At 39.2% G+C, this 25623-nt stretch overlaps 1 protein-coding gene across 6 annotated transcripts in view; it reads left to right on the forward strand.

The window, feature by feature from the left end:
- kek3 (leucine-rich repeat, immunoglobulin-like domain-containing kekkon 3 protein) overlaps window positions 1-25318 on the forward strand; it is a 54613-nt gene extending 29295 nt beyond the window's left edge. For 5 of the 6 annotated variants that reach the window (XM_018004899.2, XM_018004900.2, XM_089466082.1 and 2 more), the window contains 2 exons: window positions 19473-21358; window positions 22562-25318. In XM_018004899.2, coding sequence (XP_017860388.1) covers window positions 19536-21358; window positions 22562-23741 — 3003 coding nt within the window. In that variant the 5' untranslated portion in view covers window positions 19473-19535 and the 3' untranslated portion in view covers window positions 23742-25318. Of the gene's footprint in view, window positions 1-15885; window positions 16450-19472; window positions 21359-22561 lie in introns of those variants that run through there. The other variant, XM_089466085.1, reaches the window with a different exon arrangement.
- Window positions 25319-25623: the final 305 nt, after the last annotated feature.

The following is a 25623-nucleotide window of genomic DNA, read 5'->3' on the forward strand; positions in this document are numbered from 1 at the left end:
TCAACCAGTCAGTCAGTCTGCACAAATTCTGTTGCACAAAGATTTCTGCATGCAAACATATAAAACAAGTTTATTATATCAAATATGTATTTTACTTTTTGCATTATTCTGTAAATACTTCACATTTTGCAAATAGTTGCGCTGCAAATACAAATACAAATGCAAATACACATACATATACATAAATAAAATAAAGTAAAATAAATGGAATAAAAGATGTGGCATTGCAACTCTCGTTGACGAGGCAATCAGGCCCGAAGCAAACTCTATTCTTCTGCCTGCTCTCGATGGTATGCAAGTGCAAATCGAGTCAACATTCGCGAGACGCGATTCTATTATAATATTATTGAGTTTTTATGCGAGCGCGTTGAAAGCGTCGAAAGTTGTGAAATCCTTGGCATACAGCGAAATGCATCTAACGAGTGCATGACACGCCCCAGCGCGACGCCAATGAGAAAACTGCGAGCGTCAAATGGATTTTTATAGCCCAGACGCTGAAAGAAGGAAGCCGAAATGCAGTGGAGCTGCAGGGGAGTGCAGGGGGAAATGCAGCGCGTAAGCAAATCAAATTTCCGGTGGCCTTAAAGCCCGGCTTAAGCACTTTGCCACGCCCAAAGCGAAATCTCTTAAAGTGCCATTGCTGGGCCATTAAATTTGCAGTTGGCCCAGTTGGCTCAGCTGGCCCAGCTGGCTGTTGCCATGGTCACCTGGAGCTGCACCCGGACCTAAACAATTAGCTGCTGAGTTGGCCTAACGAAATGCGCCCCAATTTCGCTGATTTCCCCAGCAGCCTTCGCACAGCAAACTTTTGGTCCAAATAATCAATAACTGTCACACAATCAAACTGCTGACCAGCCTCTCACATCACACACGCTCCATCCCTTATCTCGTTAGCCCCAAAAGCTGTTTGGCCAAATGTTGTTGGATACAAAACTGATGCGTTGTTTTCATTCGTTTTGATTGGCGTCTGCAATTCGTTTTGAGAGAAAGTGAAATGGCATTGTCTATGCATCAGTCGAATGTGTAATTCAATATTTGAATAGAATATTCAATTAAACACACATACACTCTCACGCACACAGAGGCCAATGCTGGTTGCTCATGAATATGGACTTGAGGTCGTCCAGCACAATAGAAAGCTATTAAACAATTGTTAGAACAAATGGTAATGGAATAGATTTTACTCGCTGAATGCATTTATTTCACTATCTACTGGCTCCATTTCAGCAAAATTGCTTTCATACTGTTGCTCACAAAGAGAATGTTGTTTATATAAATGTAAATAGGCAAATAAATATAGCTATATTTATATAGCATATATATGTAAATATCAATTGGAATAAAAAATACATTCGCCAGCTGTATTATTTGGCAGCTAAAAGAAAGCAGAAAGCAAATATACTGCAATCGAAAAAGAGATGAAAATTAACTGAAATGCAATTGATTGAGTAGCCCTATGCAGGGGATAGTTTTATTATCATGTGTGCGTTAGCGTGTATTTTATTTTCGTATTTATTATTATTTTTAGATATACATATATACATTTTTTCATTCAATTTGTGGGCTATACCCACAAAATCTAAATTCGTTATGTTCTTTGGGCAGAGCTCGTCAATACATATGCGTATATAGAAATAATACTCTATATTTTGGGTATTGTATGGAAAAACGTTTCTAAAATTAATTTTATTTCTAAAATGCAAAACAGCAAAAAAAGTTAGTCGAAAAACTGAATTTAATTAACTGTAAGATAAAATTAATATTATTTTGCAAACAATCAACTCAGAAAAGGGCGATCATATTCATGTAAAAAAGTTACAGAAAATATTAGATAGTATATATACTCGTATATATGTATGTATTTCAATTGCCTTGCCAAAAACTAAAGCCGCAAAAAACTTTATGAATTTGTGACGCATTTGCAGAGACATTATTTTATATGGATATTTCTATTGCAATGCTTGAGGCTTTTGCTTATCTATTGGAATGATGACGGGGTAACGCCTGCAAGCACGCCCCTTTCTCGGCCCCTTTTTGCTCTCAGTCTTAGTTGATATAGGGTATATTAGTTTGTAAGAGTTGTACGATAAAAGAGATGATTACAGAAAGATTAGTGATAGCTTGAATGTTTAGTCGAGCTAGATCGAATTATTTGTACAATTAAAAGATTTGATCTTAAATGTATAAGATCTTAGTTGAAATAAATGTATATATGTATATATATAGATTATTATAAACACAACTTCTCGTTGCTTCAATTTACTCAGGAAGCACAAACTATGCTCTACAGTTTAGCATTTAGCATTTTCAAGATTTATTTGAAAATACGGTACATAATTCTTACTGCGTATGTAAGAAAAAGAAGCAGCAGAAGCACAATCATAGCATAAAGTGCGCATCATCTAGTCGGGTAGCCTGGCCTAGAGCCTTGGGCCTGCTGGGCTAACATTTTATTGCTTTTGCCCTTAGAGACACGCCCACACACCTATCCCACGCACAGTCACACTCAAACTCACACTCACACCCACACCCACACCCACAACACACACACATACACTCATCTTTGGAGCTAATTTAATATTGTGCTTTGTATGATTTTCACATATTATCAAGAAGTTTTATTGCGGCAATTGAACACGTTTGTCAGTCAGAAAGACGAGCAGGTTGCCACTCGTCCTTGTTGTCCTTGTCGTAAAATTGAAGCACCCACAGTATTTTGATATTTATGTTTAGAAATTGTAAACGTATGCGAATACATGTATGTGTGACTGACTGTGAGTGTGTGTGTGTGGGTGTGAGTGTGCGTAACGGTTTATGCGGGCCCCAAAGCATTTTGTGGATGTGGTCGACTCGCCTTTGTTTTGTTGGGTTGTTTACTTTTATTAGCTTCGGTATTATTGGTTATTGCGTGGAGGCAAACACACACACACACACACATCAAATGGTTGGACAAAGCCGAAGCACAGAGCTGAGAAGCGGAGCAGCTGAGGGGCTGAGGGTAACATAGCATTTAGGCAAAAATGAAGGTAGTCTATGGCTGATTACATAATTTAACTTTTATTTCTACATTTATAGCGCAATAAAAAGGAAAGCAACATTCTCGGCATTGCCAGGAGCTGTTTAATTTATCTGCCAATCGAATCCGCATATTGAAAAGCACTTTCCCAATTTATTATGCGTCTGTTCGAGGCGCAACCGAGAGATAAACGCTCCTTTAATAGCCCCAGAAAATGTTTCATCTCGAGCTCTGTGTTACCTTTGACAACTCATAAATTTTAATATACTTTATGAAATGCATTTCATCACGTTATTTTACTGTCTAAAAATTGACGTGTAAATTGCTGTAGTATGTTGTATGTCATATAAGCATATGCTCACAGTATTGTAGTGTATACAATATATGAAGTTGACATATGCCTAAAATATAAGTAAGAGTATCATGCTCACAACATAGCAACACTTTGTTGCTTTACTTATATTATAACAGCTATACATAAGCGCCGTAATATGATCGGTCACTTATGTATAGACTGGCCTGCAGCGTGGGATCTGCAACGTAAGCATTGTTACGCTCTTGTCCACGCCGCAGCTTATACGCTAAATGTATATGCCTTCTGCATATGCATACAAACATATATACACACACATACAGCATGTTATATACTCCCATTCTGCCGCTGCTATAAGCGACAGAATTCTTTATGTAAACTTTATGTACTTTAGGCTAAGACTTTATTTGAATAAAATACGGAGAGCATTCGCTGCCTGACACTGCAATTAAACAGTTCTTTTTTGTTCTATAATAAATGTTGTTTACATGGCGACCGTGACAAGTGTCACTCAAGTGCCTGTTGTATATTTTTATTTAAAAACTATAAGTGTTATGTGGCTGCATACCTTTGGGCTGTTCTCGGTGGACAATGATGGCCGTAAATTCAACCAGGGCAAGATTTTCAAATAAGTTGCAAACACAATATATCTAATCGATGTAACAACAACAACAGCAGCAACAGCAGCGCAATAGCGCAACAAGAGCAACAGTAACAATAACAACAACAACAGCAGCAGCAGCAACAACAACTACAGCAGCAGCAACAACTACAGCAGCAACTGCTAAAGCAACAACAGAAACTGAATAACAATAACAACAACAACAGCAGCAGCAACAACTACAGCAGCAGCAGCAGCAACAACTACAGCAGCAGCAGCAACAACAACAGCAGCAACAACAACAGCAGCAACTGCTAAAGCAACAACAGAAACTGAATAACAACAACAACAACAACAACAGCAGCAGCAGCAACATCAGCAACAATCATCTATAAATATAGAAGCCTGTGCGAAGACCAGCACCGGCCACGCCCAGCGCGCCAAGCTCGGCCCTCGAACCAAATGACAACAACAACAATGAGCCGCAGCAACAACGGACATAATCAACTATAAATATAAAAAAAAAAGCCTGTGCGAAGACCAGCACCGGCCACGCCCAGCGCGCCAAGCTGGGCCAATTTAATGCAGAAAAAAGCCTGTGCAAGGACCTGCACCGGCCACGCCCAGCCCTACAACAGGATCATGTGAACCGACAGCGCTACTCAGAGCGCGCAACGTTATAGACTATAATAAATATTGTTTACATTAAGATATAAAATTTAATTTTAGTTATACATTGTAAAATTGTACTACTGAGCGACGATTGCGTTGCTCGGTATAGCGCATGGCCCGTAAAGCCATGCAAAATTTAGACAGGAAGACCACTGCGTTGGTCGAGTAGGAAAAATAATAAAAAAAAAAAAAAAATAAAAAGAAAATAATAATAATTGATAAAAAAAAGGGGAAATGATAGAAATCTGAAACAGAAATTAAAAAAAAAAAAAAACAATATAGACTTCTATATATATATATATATGTATATATGAATAAATTATATTCTTGAAACGATATAAAAAAAAAATGAAAAGAAAAACTAGGCGCAGTGGAGTCTTACATAGAATAAAGAAACGTAAGGCCGAACTGCATAGGCTACTGTATGGACCCCAACAACTAAGTTGGGATACATCAGTAAAATTACAGGCGGAGATCGAATTTCTCGACTCCGAAGAAAAAAAATTAAAAAAAAAACAAATCTGCCAGTTCAGATAAGGTTAACGGTAGTAAAAATATTGAAAAACTGGCAGATAGAGTAGAGGTTGTGGAACCACAACCAAAGAAACAATTGCCCGTACTAAAAAAGAGGTGTCCAGCAGACTGCGAGGGCCCTCTTTTTAGTCCTTATTGCGTCTATTCATGCACGGAGGTGCGTAAATGACACACAAAATTTTTTGGTTTGCCTAAGAGAAATTTGAAAATAAATTTATTTCATAATATACTTATAAAATTAAATGATTAGAATATAAGAATAAAAAAAAAAGAAAACCTTTTAAATAAAATAAAAAAAAACATAATAATAAACAAAATTTAAAATTTACTTTAAAAGATTGACTTAAGAGAAATTTGAAAATAAATTTATTTTAATTTATTTCATAATATACTTATAAAATTAAATGATTAGAATATAAGAAAAAAAAAAGAGAAAACCTTTTAAATAAAAAAAAAAAAAAAAAACATAATAATAAACAAAATAGAAAATTTACTTTAAAAGATCAAAATGGGAGGCAAAACCTCAAAGGCTGCTGATAATACAGCAAATGTGGTCAATGTTGTAGAAGTCATGGATACCACACCACATCTAGAAACGCATACACTGCTACTAGCTCTGTTGGTGGCCTTAACGGCTTTAAATCTGTTAATGAAAGCGTATCTATTGTACAAGCGTACACTAAAAAAACGGTATCTAAGTCGTGCAAACGATTTAGATAAAGTTTAAAATCCGAATATTATCTGACATATTGCAGAATTCGCCAACTAAAATAGTTCGTACTTCGAAATGTTCTAAAATGATCGGAAAAATACAAGAAATTTATAACAAAGAACCGAATTTTAGAGTAAACTCGTTGACAATATTACAACGGCATTTCGAATTCATTCCAGTATCTGATTTCGAAAATAAATATATAGATACATTTGGAAGTATCGCAAGCCCGCTATTTGGCCTAACTCAAATAGAAAAAGGCAAAGCACTTAGCACATTACCTTATGTAATGGTTAGAACCATAGTTGAGGAACATCCAATACTTGGTACGGCTACGATACTACTTGTACGATTGCATCGATAAGATGCAGTCATAAACAGAAAAAAATACGAACTATAATTGATGGAATGGTCAGAAATTGTGACCAACATCAAACAACAACGTGTAGAGTTTGACAAATCGTTTAAGTGCCTCAATAAGAGCGCCTCGATAACAATTCAAACAAAAATAAAACATGTGCAAAATTTGGTTGAAATCTACAACAACGTTCGTCAGATAGTTTATAATAACGCACCAAGACTTACGCAATTGCACAACACTCAAGTAAATGATGTACTTAAAAGGCTGAGAGAAAACCTTCTATACATCTCAGAAAGGCACAAAATAGATATATTCGTGCCGAATATTCTTAATACGCCCGCTACTTTCCATGTGTCTGAAATTGATATAAAAATACAACAAGACACAATGGCCCAAACTGTCGTAGATTTCTTAAAGTTAGCTTCATCACTCATGCCAGAGTTCGATGGAAAAGCTGAAAATCTACGTAGTTTCGTGGATGCTTTGGAACTTATAGATTCCCTAAAGGGCAGCCACGAAGCAGTTGCCATAAACCTAATAAAAACTAAACTGAAGGGTAACGCACGTAATTTGATAAGCAATGAGCAGACAATTCCCGCCATTATTGCTAGCTTATCAAAGTCGGTTAAAGGAGAATCTGTAGAGGTATTATCTGCAAAAATCCTTAACCTGCAGCAAAGAAGCAAGACAGCCAATCAATACACTCAAGAGGTGGCAACTTTGGCAAAAGCTCTCGAAGGTGCGTATATAAGCGATGGTTTAACATATGAACTAGCAAACAAATATAGTACAACTTTAGCTGTAAAGGCCATGACCCAAAACTGCTCTATAGATAAGGTAAAACTTATCATGCAGGCGGGAACGTTTAATGACATGAACGAAGCCGTATGCAAATTTGTCAACAGTTGTACTGAGGCAACAGGTCAGTCAAATGCTGTCCTGTATTACCACAGACAAAACAATAGGGGTAACCGTGGGAATTACCACAGTCGAGGTAATAACCACAATAATGGTTACCAAACTAACAACACATACAGTAGAGGACAGAGCCGATATAGAGGCAACTCAAGAGGCCGTGGCAACTCGACAAGAGGCCACAACAATAACATAAGAATTGTCAAGGAAGCTCCGGGAAACTCCCAAACGCCTCCAGATACTCAAAATTAACTAAAAGAATTTTTACCGTCAATTTAAGTCTCAATAACTTCGTGTCATTTAAAAATGTTGCAACAAATAAAAACATAACATTTTTGATTGACACAGGTGCAGATATCTCAATTGTTAAAGAAAATTCGGATGTTTTTCATGACATCCAAACCAATAAAATCATAGACATTCGAGGCATAGGTGAAGGAATAATAAATTCCAAGGGACTAGCCTCAATTGAACTACAAACAGGCAAATTTATTATTCCATACAAATTTCACATACTTCGATCAGACTTCGCAATCCCATGCGATGGAATAATAGGACTAGACTTCATTAAAAGATTTAATTGCAAATTAGATTATAATAGCTCAGATGATTGGTTTATAATTAGACCGCAAAACTTAACGTATCCCATTTATGTTCCAATAACATTTAAGTCTGGTACTAACTCAACCCTTCTACCAGCCAGATCCCAGGTGATACGCAAAATTAAATTATCTTCGTCCGAAGAAAATATTTTAATTCCCAATCAGGAAATTAAACCGGGTGTCTATGTTGCAAATACAATTACAACAGCCCAGAATGCGTTTGTCCGAATCTTAAATACAACCAGAACATATCAAATAGTAAACATAGATAAATTGAAATTTGAATCACTTTCGAACTACAATGTAGTTCAAAATTCCAAAGATAATAGAACAGAGTCCGTACTTAACAAATTAAAAAAGAATTTTCCACCCTTATTTAAAGAAAGACTTGAGAAACTATGCACCCAATATAGTGATGTTTTCGGACTTGAAACCGAACCAATCACAATAAACAACTTTTATAAACAAAAATTGAGACTTAAAGACGATGAGCCAGTATACGTGAAAAATTATCGATGTCCGCATAGCCAAATAGAGGAAATCCAACGCCAAGTTGGAAAGTTAATTGAGCAGAATATTGTTGAACCGTCTGTTTCATCCTATAATAGCCCACTTTTATTAGTTCCCAAAAAAGCCCTTCCGGGCACAGAAGAAAAAAAATGGCGATTAGTAGTTGACTATCGCCAAATAAATAAAAAATTGTTGTCCGATAAGTTTCCACTCCCCAGAATTGACGATATTCTTGATCAACTGGGTCGAGCAAAATATTTTTCATGCCTCGATTTAATGTCAGGCTTCCATCAAATTGAACTTGAGGAAAACTCAAGAGATATAACGTCCTTTTCGACAAACAATGGTTCGTATCGCTTTACGCGATTACCATTTGGTCTAAAGATAGCGCCTAATTCTTTTCAGAGAATGATGACAATAGCATTCTCAGGTCTAGAGGCCACTCAAGCTTTCCTTTACATGGATGATTTAATCGTCATTGGTTGTTCTGAACAACATATGATTAAAAATTTGACAGATGTTTTCAATGTTTGCAGAAAACATAATCTGAAACTACATCCAGAAAAATGCTCATTTTTCATGCACGAGGTGACATTCTTAGGTCATAGATGCACAGATAGAGGAATCTTACCAGATGACAGCAAATTTGATGTCATTAATAATTATCCTGTCCCTACGGACGCAGACAGCGCTAGAAGATTCATTGCATTTTGCAATTACTATAGACGTTTTATACAAAACTTCGCCGAACATTCACGGCACATAACAAGATTATGTAAAAAGAATATCCCATTTGAATGGACAACAGAGTGTGAAAAAGCATTCCAATATCTAAAAAATAAACTTGTTCAACCAAATCTACTACAGTACCCTGATTTTAGCAAAGAATTTTGCATAATCACAGATGCAAGCAAACAAGCATGTGGTGCAGTTTTAACTCAAAACTATAATGGACACCAGCTCCCAGTTGCATATGCATCAAGAACATTCACTAAAGGTGAAAGCAATAAGAGTACTACAGAACAAGAACTAGCAGCAATACATTGGGCAATAACACATTTCCGACCATATATTTATGGCAAACACTTCACAGTTAGAACGGATCACAGGCCTTTAACATACCTATTTTCTATGGTAAACCCAAGCTCAAAATTAACACGCATGCGACTCGAGTTAGAAGAATACGATTTCACGGTAGAGTATCTGAGAGGAAAAGACAATTTTGTAGCAGACGCTTTATCTAGGATAAAAATATCCGATTTAATTGATATGAACAAAAAAGTCCTGAAAGTCACTACCAGGCAACAAAGTAGACAAAACAATATCTGCGCAGATAATAAAGAGAGACTATTGCCAAGGCAAAGTCTAAAACAAGCTTCTAAGCCCAACGTATACGAAGTCATCACAAATGACGAGGTACGAAAAGTAGTGACCTTGCGACTAACAGATTCTACATGTTTATTGAAACATGGAAAAAAAGTTATAGCAAGAATTACAGTTAGCGATTTATACTCCAATGGAATCCTCGACTTAGGTCAGTTTTTCCAAAGGCTTGAACGACAAGCCGGGGTATATAAAATCAGCAAACTAAAAATGGCACCGAGTGAAAAGATCTTTGAATCAATTTCAATAGAGTCTTTTAAAAATATGGGCAATAATATATTAAAGAATTTAAGAGTAGCGCTACTCCAGCCGGTGACCATAATAAATAATGAAAAAGAAAAAGAAGCAATTTTGTCTACATTACATGATGATCCAATACAAGGAGGTCATACAGGCATTACAAAAACTTTGGCCAAAGTAAAGAGACATTATTATTGGAAAAATATGACACGTCATATCAAAGAGTACATTAAGAAATGTCCAAAATGCCTGATGTCAAAAACGACAATACATACAAGATCACCAATGATCATAACTGAAACACCACAATATGCTTTCGACAGAGTGATAGTAGACACAATTGGTCCACTACCACGATCGGAAAATGGCAATGAATACGCAGTTACGCTAATATGCGATTTAACAAAATATTTAGTAGCCATTCCAATTCCGAACAAAAGCGCAAAAACTGTTGCCAAAGCTATATTTGAAGATTTTATTCTGAAGTACGGTCCAATGAAGACGTTCATTACGGACATGGGAACAGAATACAAAAATTCTATTATAACTGATCTGTGCAAATATTTAAAAATAGACAACATAACGTCTACAGCACACCATCATCAGACATTAGGTACCGTTGAAAGAAGTCATAGGACATTCAATGAGTACATTCGTTCATATATATCAGTAGATAAAACTGATTGGGACATATGGTTACAGTATTTCGTGTATTGTTTTAACACAACTCCATCAGTAACTCACAATTATTGTCCATATGAATTAGTATTTGGTAGACAGAACAATCTACCAATTCAATTTAATAGCGTAAATAGCATAGAACCTATATATAATATAGAAGATTATTCTAAAGAAGTTAAGTTTAGACTAGAACACGCGTATAAGAGAGCGCGAATACTTTTAGAAAACAATAAAATTAAACAAAAAGAGGAAAATGATAAGAAAGTATTAGATTTTAAAATAGAAATAGGAGACAAGGTCTATTTAAAAAACGAAACAGGTCATAAGCTAGAGCCTGCTTATATAGGACCATTTGAGGTCACTAGTATAGAAAATAATAATAATATAGTTATAAAAAACACAGATAGTAAGAATAAAACACAGAAAGTTCATAGGGATAGACTAAAAAAGATTTAAAAAAGCAGTGTTTTTCTTTCATTTTTCAAAAAGAATCCAACCAAATTAGTGGTTGTTTGATTATTTCAAACCTATATATTGATATACTAAAAACAAAAAAAACAAAATCCGAAAATAATCAATTGATCAAATTAAACACAATATATATATATATATAGAAATACTAACGTATAAAATACAAAAATTACAAAAAAAAAAAGAGAAAATTTTTTTTTTTCCCCCCTAAATATCATATAATACACAAAAAAAAAATAAAAACATTTATGAAACAAAAATTAATTAATTGAAAAAAAAAACAAATTTTTTTGTAAACACCTAAAATATTTTGTCATAAGAATACATCATAACAAAAAAAAAACTAATATGATTTTTATTTTAAATAACTACATTATATTACGTTATTTTTTTTAAAAAGGGGAGGTGTAGTATGTTGTATGTCATATAAGCATATGCTCACAGTATTGTAGTGTATACAATATATGAAGTTGACATATGCCTAAAATATAAGTAAGAGTATCATGCTCACAACATAGCAACACTTTGTTGCTTTACTTATATTATAACAGCTATACATAAGCGCCGTAATATGATCGGTCACTTATGTATAGACTGGCCTGCAGCGTGGGATCTGCAACGTAAGCATTGTTACGCTCTTGTCCACGCCGCAGCTTATACGCTAAATGTATATGCCTTCTGCATATGCATACAAACATATATACACACACATACAGCATGTTATATACTCCCATTCTGCCGCTGCTATAAGCGACAGAATTCTTTATGTAAACTTTATGTACTTTAGGCTAAGACTTTATTTGAATAAAATACGGAGAGCATTCGCTGCCTGACACTGCAATTAAACAGTTCTTTTTTGTTCTATAATAAATGTTGTTTACATTGCATTGAAAGACTCAATTTGATTTATACATTAATATAATGCATATTACAAATGTATCTAAATATTAAATGAATTATAATAATTTGTCAAGTAATTTGATCAGCATTAGAAATGACAACAGAATGCATTATTGACTTTGCAATGAGGTTTAATGAATATATTAAATATATTTGTGGATAAATATATATATGTATTTAACAATATATCCAATAATTAATTAATTTATATTGATGTGATATATTTGTATTTGTAAACATATATTTCTGTCTTTTCTGTCAGTTTTTTGTCTTTTTCGAGTTCTTACATTTCTTTCTTGCTTACTACTAATTAATATTAATAAGACCTTGGAACATTGCAGAAAGTTTGTAGGCTGGATTAAATCAAGGTTCAATTAAATGAAACCTTAATAATTACTAAACTTTATCACAAGTTTTTCTAAAGAGATCCAAGGGGAGCATACTTCTCATGCTCCTTTTCTCTCATATACTTTTGATTCGCTTTCTTTTCAGTCTCTGTCTTTCACAAATTCACTGTAGCTTCGCCTAACGTCTGACTAATCTCTCTCTCTCTCTCTCTCTCTCTCTCTCTCTCTCTCTCTCTCTCAGTCTTTCTAAATTGCTCAATAATATGCTTTTATCACTTGTAACATTTTTTTGGCATCATCTCCCAATAACTCTCTCTCGCTCTTTCTCTCACACCTCGCTCTATCTCTATCTCTGTTTGTCTAGAGCTAACTTCCACTCTTTCGCTCTCCCCCACTCAATCAAATTGGATTTCCCAATTGTTTCTTCCAATTATTTAATATGCATAAAATAAGCTACAGACCTATTTCTATCTCTCGCATTATTTATGCTTCCACTCATAATGCTTACAGGGTATTTAATCAACAAAACGCTTGCAACGACATGCTCTAAAATAAAAGCAAAATAGCAAAACAAAACAATAATGCGAAGCGCACTTCTGCGCTGGGTTCTTAATGCGTATACGCCGCGTTGCACATTGCATCAAATGCTTTAAGCGAGCTCCCCTCACGGGTTGGCGACCGTTGCTCAAGCCGTTTAAATCAACAACAAATGGTAATAAAAAATTGTTGACAAAGCCAACAATAGCAACAGGAACAACAACAACTGAAGTGTGTGCTTCAGAAAACGAAAGCGAGGGGCCGAGAGCTGAAAGTAAACGCTCTATGCCAGAAGAGAGCGAAGCAGAGTCAAGCAGAGCAGAGCAGAGCAGAGCAAATAGTGGCTGCTGTGCTCTCAAGCTGCGCCCAGTTACGGCCGCCGTAGGCCAAACTGCAAATGCAGCGCCTGTTGACCACAGGAATATGGGAGAAGGAGCAGCAGGGGCTGGTACTGGGACGACAAAAAGTAAGCCAAGCCCAGAGCATAATGCGCCGGTTTCGGGTCCCCTTGAGATATAATGCTTAGCATTTTTACTTTGTTTTTAATTTCTCTTCTGCCAGCAGCCTGCCCACCTCCTCATTGCCGCCCCTCATCATGCCGGTCATTTTTTATGCTATTTGTTTTCTTTCTTCAGTATTTTTTTTTTTTTTTTTCACTTTTTTCTCTTCGCCTCCCTAGGAAAGTCTATTATGCTTACGAAAATTGCTTTACAGCTGCGGCAGCGGCTAGAAACAATGCGGCAAAGGTTACACAGCATAAAAGAAATACACACAAAAATGAATAATGACAGTGAAACGGCGAACGGCGAACGGCGAATGGCGGGCGGGCAGATTACTTCTCGCTAAGGACCTGGCCAACAGAATTCGCTATCAAAGTCTCAACTGTGGCTGCAGCTAGTGAAAATATTTGCCCAGTGAGTGTGAGTGTGAGTGTGAGCGTGAGTGTGAATGAAAATGGGAGTGGGCAAGCCAAAAGTGCAGTTAAAATAATTTGCGCATAATGAAGCCGGAAGTGTGAACGCAAAAACAAGAAAAGTACAAGAAATGGGAACTTCATTATCTATGGCAGCAACAGCAGTGGCGTTGGCATCAAAAGAAAATTACACAAAATCTCTGGCTGGGTTTTCTAATTAAAGTTTCAACGGCCTCGGCGCCAAAGTGAAATTAATGGCGTTGCCATTTTTGCCGGCTTGTTGCTGTTGCTGCTCCACTCCGCCTCCTCTCCGTCCCTCCAAGTTGCTTTGGCACTATGAACTCAACAACGGCTCTTCGGGCACTTAATCTGAGCCTCTCCTCTGGCCGCTCAGGCCAACGTCTCGATTTCGTTCATAGTTCCTTTGCCCCATCGGCCATTCGACTTCCTGGCAAATGTGTGTAATTTATTTGCAATCAATGCGGCCTGAAAGGACATTATTTTTACATTATATCCGAGCTGTGGAGAGTGTATGTGTGTACGTGTGTGTACGTTATGTGTGTGTGAGTGTAAATGTGCCAGAAGTGGACGTGTTGCCAAAGCTTTGTCAGCAAACATTTGGCAGCTGTCACTTAATACTTTTTCATACCCTAGAATTTTTTTTTACGAGTGGGGTAAGCTCAACTGTGAAGTCTGATGAGAAATTGATTTTTAAAATTTGAAATAATAGTTTTAAAATATATATCGACACGAGATTAACAACATATATCTGTTTGAGTAAGTTAGTTTTAGGTATACATATATCGATTCGATGTTTATAAGATATATTTATATGTATAATATTTATAATAATGTTTATATGTATAAATAAAAACAAACAATTAAAATATATAACTAAAGAAACATATGTATACAAAAATTTCAAATCCAATAAATATTTTATATAAGTCGAACTTGAATAAGAGATGTGGAACCTTTATGGAATGGAAAATACTGAGCTCTGACTAGGATCTCTTTATTGTCCATTTCCCTGTAATTTATCTTAGTTAAAATATATTTCTATATATTAAAAATAATTTAAATTTCCTATAAATTATAAATAGTAATTATAAATCTTTTTGTATATTGAAATATTTTTCTTAAAAATGTTTATATCTTTGAAAACTAGACATTTGTGTTTTTATTAATATATTTTTACATTATCTCAATAATATTTATACTTTTGAAAAATATACTTCTTCATTAGTTTAAATATATTTCTATATATAATAGTCGATCTTTATTTTCTGCCTGTCAACACTTTCTGAGCTGGGCCTAGCTAAAATTATCAATCAGTTGGCTCACAAGTCGCCAAGTCGCCAAGCCCATTTGTATATGGTTCCTACGTCATTTCTCAAGCCAAACACTTACACACAATTCATTAGGCTCAGGCAGCGAGTGTGCAAGCAGTGCTGCGGCCTGTCTTGCTGTCTGCCACAAATCTCTTTTGGTGCAGCGCAAAAAGTTTCTCGACCCACGGCACGTATCGTGTGTCATATGCAGAAGCGGCTTAAGGAGCGTAAGGCAACGGCAACGGCAACGGCAGCTGCAGCTGCAACTGCAACTGCAACAGCAAGTTGGCAAGTTGGCAACTGTATGGGACGTGCCACTGGCAGTTGGCAAATAAAATTATTAACATCGCTGCAATGCAACATAAATAGGATTAGTGTCTGCAGTAAATGCACAACAACAACAGCAACAGCAAGCAGCAGCAGCAGCAGCGACAGCAAAGCGGGAATGGCCGCAACAAAAGCAGCATTTGCATGTTGCATTTTGCATGTTGCATACTTCATGGCGTCGTCATGCTCATATGATAAACGGAATGGCAACGACAATGCCACACACATGTGCCCCATTGTCTTTCGCCTGTCTGCCTCTGAGTCTCTCTCTCTCTCTCTCTCCCCCCACACTCACACTCTCTCTCTCTCTCGCTCTCTCGCTCTCTCGCTCTTGTCGCTTGCCTTTCTCTGTCTGTTTGTGGCCCGCTCGATGGCTCTTGTCTGTGGCGCAGAAAAATGCGGCTGAGTATTTTAGCAACATGCAAAAACTTTATGCCGTGCACCGGCAACGTCGCCGTCCAGTGTATTGACCCTCAAAGGTCCACCCCCCCCCCCCCCCCCCCCACACACACACACACACACTAGCACACATGTGCATTAGTCATATGGCCGACCACGCCCACCCGTCCCGCTGACTTGTCGCGGTTTTTGCAAAGCGGTTGTTTGCTTTGCGGCTTCCGGTTTAGTTTCAAATCCGTTTTACGGATAACTGCATAACCGCTTTAAAATATTTCTGTTTGTGTTTTCCTACAATTTCTATTTTCATTTTCCCCCCTTTGTTCTATTTTCTTTTTCTTTTTTTGTGGCACTCACACAACTGTTACCAACGAGCTGCCCGAAACACTGTCAAAAGTTACGTCCGACTGCGCCGAGTGCTCAACATTTCAATTTACGCGCGAGCCGCATTAAAATATCTCATATCAACTTAATTAACTAGCTGAAAGCTCGAAATGCCTGCCGCACTATCACGGCATGCAAATTGAGAATTAAAGTGTTTAAAATGTCACCAGCTGCGGGTGCTTCAAAAGTTGCCCAAGTGCATTCTGAGCATGCCGATTTGCATTTAATTAACCCAACTTCAACTCATTCAACTGCTCTGTAGTGTCAATTAAAATGTCTTCATTTAATTAATCAAGTATTGAGGTACAACTACATATATCTTAATTTTGATGTGTGCAATGGGTATACTGAGCAAAACGCATATAGAGTACTATTAATGTAAAAGTAAATGTTCAGTATTATTATTAGCAGTGGCAGGAGATAAAACTATGCTGAATGCTGCTCTTGAACGACATAATTTCAGAAATGTTTATAAAACTTTTGTTTAAATATCTACAAAATTTTCGACATTTATAATCAGGGTATCTAATGTTCCGTATATCGAAAATGTGCCTTTGAAATAAGTAGGCGTGAATCAATACGAATTGCAATTCACAAATCTGTGAATAAATATAAATGGATATATTTATTTCGTTGCGATATAACAGCTCTTATCGTAGAGATAAAAGGGCGAGCGAAGTAATCGTTACGAAGTGATTAAATTGATATAGCTCTAAATGTGCAATAATATTTTAATCTATGTATTTTTTCCGAATAATTTTTCGACGACCAGCATTCAACATAAGATCTTTGGCTTTCGTAAAAGCAATGTGTTTATTAATTTTTTTTATGATTATTAATTAAGTAATTCATAATAATCGAAGATTTGACAAGGATTCTCAATGTTTTTACTATTTTATTTATATTTTTATATTTAGTTTAAAATTAAAAAGCAACCATATTTGGAACGAACTGGACTGGAATGAACAATAGTATTTTCAATCTCTCTCTCTCTCTCTCTCACTTTCTCTCTCCTTCTCTCTCTTCAGACATATACAAATATTTTCCTTATCTCTGCAGTTATTCATTGCTTCATAAAATAATGTTTTTATATAAAGGAAATTAAGTGGGGTTTCTTTTCATTTTCAAAAGTTTTTTTTTAACTAAGATTTTCACTGATTTAAAGTTTTTCTTAATAAAATTAATAATTAAAATAATTTAGTTTGACAAAATTGACAAATTAAAATGTTCTTAAGCAATTAATTTGATCACTAATTGGCCATCGACCAGACGTTATTTACCGCTCTGGAAATATTTCCATTTACAGCAGATTTTCATTCACTTTTCTGAAGTACTTGAGAATTATCTTGCTTATAAATTCTCTTTCCCTTTATATGGAGTTATTTCTTAATTTATTGATAATATACGTAGACCTTTTCATATTGCACATTGAAGCAATTTAAACAGTTTCTGTGAGCCGTTCGCAGACGTTTGCTCAGCGCTTGACTTGAAATATTAAAGCGGAATTGCTCAAATGTTGTGCATACGCCCCGTTGGCTGCATGCAAATTTTATATATTAACCGGCAACGGGGCTCAGTGCCTCGCAATGTTTCGCTTTGCTTACTTTGCTTGCATGCTGCTCGTCCATAATTGCAACATGCCGCAAACACAAGCCGCAACGGCGAGTGACGATGGGGTAATGGGCGACTGTGGGCGGAAGAGAGAGAGAGAGAGGGTAGCCAGACAAGTCAAATAAAAGCCGCGGGCCACACGATAAAAACCCTAGTCAACTGGTTGGCTCAAGTGAAGGTTTGGGGCACAAATTGAAGCGAGTGCCACGTTGCACGTCTCGGCTCAGCTCAGTTGGGCTGGAGCTGGAGCTGGAGCTGGAGCTGTTGCTGGTGTTGTTATGACTTAATGTCGCTGCGCCAAGTGACAGCTATGATGGAAGTACACCGAGAACGGAGGGCTTATTAAAATGTCACAAATGCAAAGTTTATGGCAGCTGCATTGCATAGTTCGCACCATGACCAAGACAATGGACAGGGCAACACGAAATGCACATACATACATACTATAGTGTATGTGCAAGTAATCACATAAGCTGGCACATTTCAATTGGCAGCTTTTAAATAAAGTTGTATGCATTTCATATTGATAATAAATATACATATTTAATATTTATTCAATATTGAAGCAAACATATGTGAAGCAATTTAAGAGTATATGATATACTTATTAAAGTAGAATTGGATTAAACTTTGGCAAGCGTCCACCTACTTTTCTTTTACTGAAATATAAAATGAATTGGATTGTTTAAATTTATTCTGAAAAGATAAAAGGTCTGAAAAGAAAATACCCTCAAGCAAAACTTGAGCTATACCATTTTCTATTTTAAATTTAAAAATAGTAATTAAAAAAAATATATATATTTAATATTTATTCAATATTGAAGCAAACATATGTGAAGCAATTTAAGAGTATATGATATACTTATTAAAGTAGAATTGGATTAAACTTTGGCAAGCGTCCACCTACTTTTCTTTTACTGAAATATAAAATGAATTGGATTGTTTAAATTTATTCTGAAAAGATAAAAGGTCTGAAAAGAAAATACCCTCAAGCAAAACTTGAGCTATAACATTTTCTATTTTAAATTTAAAAATAGTAATTAAAAAATATATATATAAAAAAAAATGTTTACTCTATATAAAAAAAAAAAAAAAAAAAAAAAAAAAAAAAAAATGGTGTTTTGTTTATTGTTAGTTATTTTTTTTTATCTAGGGTAAGAATATAAAATATGAATTAAATTAATTAAAAATAAAAATTTTTAATTTTAATAATTAAATTTAAATTAATTAAAATTTAATATTTTCTAATTATATATACATATATTTTTTTATATATATTTTATTCATTAAGTTATGCCATAAGTAATTATATAAAATATTTAGAAATTTATTTAGTCTAAGAGAATCAGATGATAATGAATTCAAATGTTTTTGAAATAATTAAAATTGTATTTTGATTGAGAATTGCGAAACATATTCTATAGTATAAAAAAAAGGTATTTCATGCTGATAAAAGACGAGTATTTTTCATAAAAACAAATTTATTGACTCTCAAGAATGGAAATATTACCAAAACTCAAAAATTAAATTGCAAGAGAGATTATTGTTTGGGACGATGTTTGGGAGATATATACCGACAATTCTATTCTACGCAAAGTTTCAACTCTTTATTTCTTATAATATTACTCATATTTAACTTCAATATCAATTTTTATGTTACTTTAACTCATTCACTAAATGACCCTCTCCCACTCTTTACTTATGTCTCTTTCCAGTCAACATTAGCTGAGTAGCTGATCTTAGCAGTTCTGGTCGCGATCCCACTGTCCTAGTATGCGATGGCAGCAGCGACAGCGCCGCTGGAGGAGAACCATGCCCGGCCCCGCGATATAGCCAGCGATAACAGCGCCCAACAGCGAACGCTGGCCACGAAGGTGCGGCGAAAAGCATGGGACAGACGGCCAATGCGGCGACTGCATCCGCCCATACCGCTTGGCCAGCTGCTCTGGCTGCTGTGCTGCCTCAGCCAGCTGCGGGCCGAGTGCCCGTCGGTGTGCGAGTGCAAGTGGAAGAGCGGCAAGGAGTCCGTCTTGTGCCTTAACGCCAACCTAACACATATCCCCGAGCCGCTCGACGCGGGCACCCAGCTGCTGGACCTAAGCGGCAACGATATACAAACCATACCCGACGACAGCTTCGCCGCGGCGCAGCTGCTCAATCTGCAGAAGGTCTATCTGGCCCGGTGCCGGCTGCGGCTCATCGAGCGCCATGCGTTCCGCAAGCTGATCAATCTCGTCGAGCTGGACTTGAGCCACAATCAGCTGACGGCAATACCCTCGCTGGCGCTCTACCACGTCTCGGAGCTGCGCGAACTACGGCTCACGGGCAATCCCATAACGCGCGTGCCGGACGACGCCTTCGGCCATGTGCCGCAGCTGGTGCGGCTCGAGCTGAGCGACTGCCGCCTGTCCAGCGTGGCGGTGCGCGCCTTTGCCGGCCTGGAGAGCAGCCTGGAGTGGCTCAAGCTGGACGGCAACCGGCTCCGCGAAATCAGATCGGGCACCATAACATCGCTGGCCTCGCTGCACGGCCTGGAGCTGGCGCGCAATGAGTGGAACTGCAGCTGCTCGCTGCGGCCCCTGCGCGCCTGGATGCTCCAGCAGAATATACCCAGTGGCATACCGCCCACATGTGATGCGCCGCCGCGCCTGGCCGGCCGCGCCTGGGACAAGCTGGACGTCGACGACTTTGCCTGCGTGCCGCAGATCGTGGCCACCGACACGACCGCGCACGGCGTCGAGGGGCGCAACGTGACGATGAGCTGCTATGTGGAGGGCGTGCCCCAGCCGGCGGTGCGCTGGCTGCTCAAGAATCGGCTGATTGCCAACCTGAGTGCGGCGGGCGCCGGCGAGGATGCCGAGGAGCCGCGCACGGCGGCCGCCACCCAGGGGCGCAAGACCTATGTGGTGAACATGCTGAGGAATGCCTCCAATCTGACAATACTCACCGCAGACATGCAGGATGCGGGCATCTACACCTGCGCCGCCGAGAACAAGGCCGGCAAGGTGGAGGCGAGCGTCACACTGGCCGTCTCCCGGCGCCCGCCCGAGGCGCCGCTCGGCGTGCGCATCGTGCTGCTGGGTGTGCTGGCGGCGCTCTTCTTTGTGGTCGGCTCCTCGTTTGCGGCCATTTGCTTCTGTTCGCTGCGGCGTCGCCGCAAGCTGCGCCTCTGGAACTCGGTGCCGCCGGTGCGGCGCAGCGAGAGCTACGAGAAGATTGAGATGTCCGCGCGAGTGCGACCGGATCTGGGCGGCGGCGCCAGCTGTGGCGGCGGCAGCGCCACTGGCGCAGGTCTCTTTCAGGACGGCGAGGAGCAGAGCTACCTGCGGGCAGCGCACACCCCACTCAACGACCACGATGCGGGGCAGTCGGCCATTGTGAATCCGAGCGCTGGCACTGCCACGCGACGCAACGGCGACTACCTGCATGTCTCCACGCACTGTGATGACGACGACGAGGAGCAGCCATCCCAGCAGGCATCGCAACAGCAACAGTCCAAGTCGGGCACGAGAAAATCCTCCGCATCCGCTGCGAATAATGCAGCAGGGGCCAACGGGGAGGAAACGGATCTGCACATACCGCGTCTGATTGACATCGGCGGGTAAGTTGACCTCCCACAGTACACCTCCCACTTCCCCCATCCCACTTACCACACTTCAAGCAGCCCTCGCTGCTGTTGCTTTTGTTCTCTGCGGTTCGTTACTTCGAGTGGCAATTGTCCTGTTGCAGTTGCCCCGTCAAAGAGCTGTCATGCTCTAGTGCGCTGCACGCCCGGATCCGTTCCATATTATGGGCAACACTTGACACTTTCTGCTCGAGTGCTGCTGCAGCTACCCATCACCCTTTCCGCCCGCCGCCCCTCACCCGCCCACTCATCCTTGCGAGGACGCGTGCTAATGACGCGCAAAATATGCGTTGCCTGACACGCCACGCCACGCCTCGCATGAGTATTTTATTTTTGGCCCACCCCGCGCTGATTGCCGACTCTCATGTCGAACGCAAACGAGCTTGGGCAGCTCTCCAAGTGCCTCTCATATGGAATATAATGAATACAGAATGTGTGCACCTCTGTCCCTCTCTACGACAATGGCGCGAGAAGAGGTGCCGAACACAAATAGATCCCAAGGAGCAGCCAAGCTGAGTGCACGAATCAATGGGCAGCTCTGAGAAAATGTGTTATCAGAGATGGTCGAAAGAGTTACGTTGAATATATATGGCGTATATATGAAGGAATGGAATGTATGGATAGAATGGATAGGCGAAAGAGTTACGTGGAATATATATAGGGCAGAGATCAAAGAATAGAAAATTTCGAGATATGCTTAATATTATTCTCAGTTATCTTAAGCTGCATGGATATGGAGTATAAGCTATATAAGCTATGAATATATGAATATGGAATATGTGCACTGTAATAACGCCACAAAGAGACGGTTCGGCACATATAAACACAACGAAGTATCAGAGATCTGTATTATTATAAATAGAGTTACTGACCCAATTTGCAAGAGTTAATTAGATTGTTAGAGTCATTTGAGAAAATGATGAAAACAGAACAGAAATGAAATAAAACTGCTTCGATATCAACTGATACCTTAACCCCATCCCATCTCACTGATTCACATTCCTTTAGCTCTCTGCCAAGGCTTGCATAACCTCAATGTTTTCTCTAGCTGTAGCTCTCTCGTTCTTTCTCGCCTACCCTCTCTTTTTCTCCCTCCCGCTCTCACTCTGCCCTAATCTATATGTACATCCTAACCTATATCAACATATCTACATTCTCTCGCATCTCTCGCACCTACAGCACCGACTCCGCTTCAAGCTCAATTTCCAGCCAGGTGGATGCAGCTGCTCGCCTCGCTGGCTATGGTGGTCATGCAGCCACCTGGAAGACGACGCCCATAGCAACCACAAAGATCACGTCGCCGCACAGCAAGCCGGTCGCAACGAGTCAAGCCACTAGCACCGCCTCCACAGCCACGCCCTTCACGCACTTTGGCAGCCATGCGACAGACGAAATGGCCACGTCGGTGTTCTGCAGCAGCAATGGCGATGGCCAGGAGAGCGATCTGTTCGACAGCAACTATCCCGATCTGCTGGACATAGCCAAGTACGCCGTGGCCCAGGCGGCGCAGACGGGACACGCCTATCCGCCGGCTGGAGCGGGAACAGCGAACGGCGGGCTCTGCACGCTGCCGCGCAAGCTGAAGCATAGCGGCAAGTATTTCCGCAACTCCTCGGACAGCCAGTCGCCGCTGCTGGCGGACAACTCGAGCAAGTACGGCAGCAGCACGCTGGGCGACGGCAGCTTCCTGAACGAGGCCATGGGCCTGGGCAGGCGCTACTCGGCCGAGTCGAGCTATGCGAACTACGCCAGCACCACGACCTACACGGGCGGCGGCCAACGTGCCAATAGCTTCTTGAATCTGGTGCAGAGCGGCGCCCACAAGGGCGGCCTGCACGGCCACCTTCTGGGCCCGAAGCCCAGCCTGCCCTCGTCGCCGGTGCAGCACCAGCGCTCGTTGAGCAGCGCGGCGACTCCGCTGCTCGACTTCTCGGCGCTGGCGACACGAGCTGCCGGAGCAGCCAACACCTCGGCGGCCGCCTACGACTACCATGCGGCGCAGCTGGAGCGCTTCCTGGAGGAGTATCGCAATCTGCAGGACCAGCTGTGCAAGATGAAGGAGACCTGCGACACCATACGCAAAAAGGAGACGCCTCTGCGCGTCGCCATCGGCCAGTCGGCGGCCCAGCTGGCCGACCCTGTGATGTACAACGCAGCGACTGCCGCGCACAGCCCCAAGCCGCCAACGTCGACGCTCAAGGCGAAAACATTGCTGCCCGGCCAGCCGCCCGATCCGCCGCCCTATTGGCTGCACCGCAACGCCATGCTGAAGCGACTCAATCCGGATGCCAGTGGTGCGGGCAGCGGCTCCCCAAGCGCCGCCTCGCCACAGCCCAGCCAGGACATCTTCAAGAGCTAATCGAACTTGTGTACAGTCGATGAATAAGCCCAAAAACCGGAAACTACTTCGGTGCACCGAAGCCTACATAGCCTTGCAGCGGCAGCCTAAAGATCGATTTTAATTTGGTTTATAGCTGAAGCTGAATGCGGAACTGGATTTTTTACTTTAGTTTATTACTAATTTCATTATTTTATATTAGAAAAGACTCAACAAAAAATATTAAAACAATAAATATTCGCGGAGTTTGTTTATATTAAAACCATTTTCCTCATAGTTTAGAGAAATATATTTTTAATACATTTATCATATTAAGTCAAATTAAAGAGAAGTTTCTAAAATTCTGGATTTTTTTATGATTTTCTATACTACATACTAATTTCAAATTAAACAAATATTCATGAATTTTCACTAGAAATTTTTTTAATTTGTTTAAGTTATTTTTCAATTTGATTTGAAAAAGTAAAGAAAGTAATTTGAATTATTTAAACTTGCTAACATTTAATGTTTTTATATTTAATATATTTATGTTTAAATATACTTAAGTTAAAGTAAAATTCAACCATTTATTTGTATTTTTGTTTTAATATTCTTTAATCATTATTATTTTTAATTCAGCACTTAAGATGAAATAACTTTTTTTTTGTGTGTGTGTTTGTTTTTTTTTTTTTTTATTTATTTATTTATTTTTATTCTTATTTTTTTTTTTTGCCAATTGTATATATTAAATTTATTCATTTCATTCTTCATTGTAAACTTGCATTTAAATGTGTAGGATATAACAAATATTATTAATTGACTGATTAAATGTTCTCAAATTTCTTATTTTTTTTTTTTTACGAATGCTGCTCCCATTCCAAAATTGCTTTTCGAGCCCGCTGTAAGGTCATGTCTCTCTCACTATAAATGGAATTTCTCTTAATTAGGCTTAGTTAGCTGGGGGCTCTTGACTGGCCAATCGGATGCCAGCCCCTCTATTGTAATATAGAACACACACTTTTCCACTCTTTCTACTCGCTACGCATATTCAGCAGTCACAATGTAAGTGTATAGACAGATGCCCCGCCCTCCTCCCCAATTGCAAATCCAAAATAAAACTAAATAATGCAAAATCCAAAAATGAATGCAAATTCCAAGTTCCCAAAGCTCTCGTGTTAGTCAAACTAAAAGTGTTTTTGTACTTTAAGCGATCTCAGAAAAACAACAAAATAAATTAAAAAAAAAAAAAAAAAGGAAAAACCAAAATATATATATATAAATAACGAAATTAATATTTATAAATTAATTAAATTACATATGTATAGTCTAAGCGGAATTGAGTTGGCACAGACTGCAGGCATTGATTGATTGATTGATGTATTGTTTGATTGTTAGACATTTTATTAGAGTTTTAAGTTTAAGCGAAATCAAATCAAGGTTGGAAATATGGGATTAAATACGCCAGCTCAATTCGAACGAAATAAAATGTAATTAACAGTAATAACAACAACAATTTAATTTAGGGTGTCACTAAACTAATGCTCGAAAGACAAAAACAAAATGATATAATAATAAATTAGTTGAGAATTGAAACACAAAAAAGCAAAAACAAAACAAAATATGCCAAAGCGCATTTTAATGGCTCCAATGGGCGGTGGGGCTGGGTTCATTGGCTGGCCCAATCGACAGCCGTGCAAATGTTCATTTCCGGCGTGCGCCCCTAATCTGCGCGTGGGCGTGGCAGGGGCTCGATTTGAAGTAATTGTCGCTTGTCGCGCGACATTCGCGCAGGGGGGCGTGTTCTGCTGCCGGCCACGCCCCGGTCAGTTGGCAAGATTAAACAATAATTTTGTTGGCGCACACGCACACACCCACAAACACACACACACACACACTTGAACAAATGGCGCCAATTGGTTTTGTG

The sequence above is a fragment of the Drosophila arizonae genome, chromosome 3 (assembly GCF_054131065.1).
Source record: "Drosophila arizonae isolate 15081-1271.41 chromosome 3, UAZ_ARI_1.0, whole genome shotgun sequence".
NCBI classification, from domain to species: domain Eukaryota; kingdom Metazoa; phylum Arthropoda; class Insecta; order Diptera; family Drosophilidae; genus Drosophila; species Drosophila arizonae.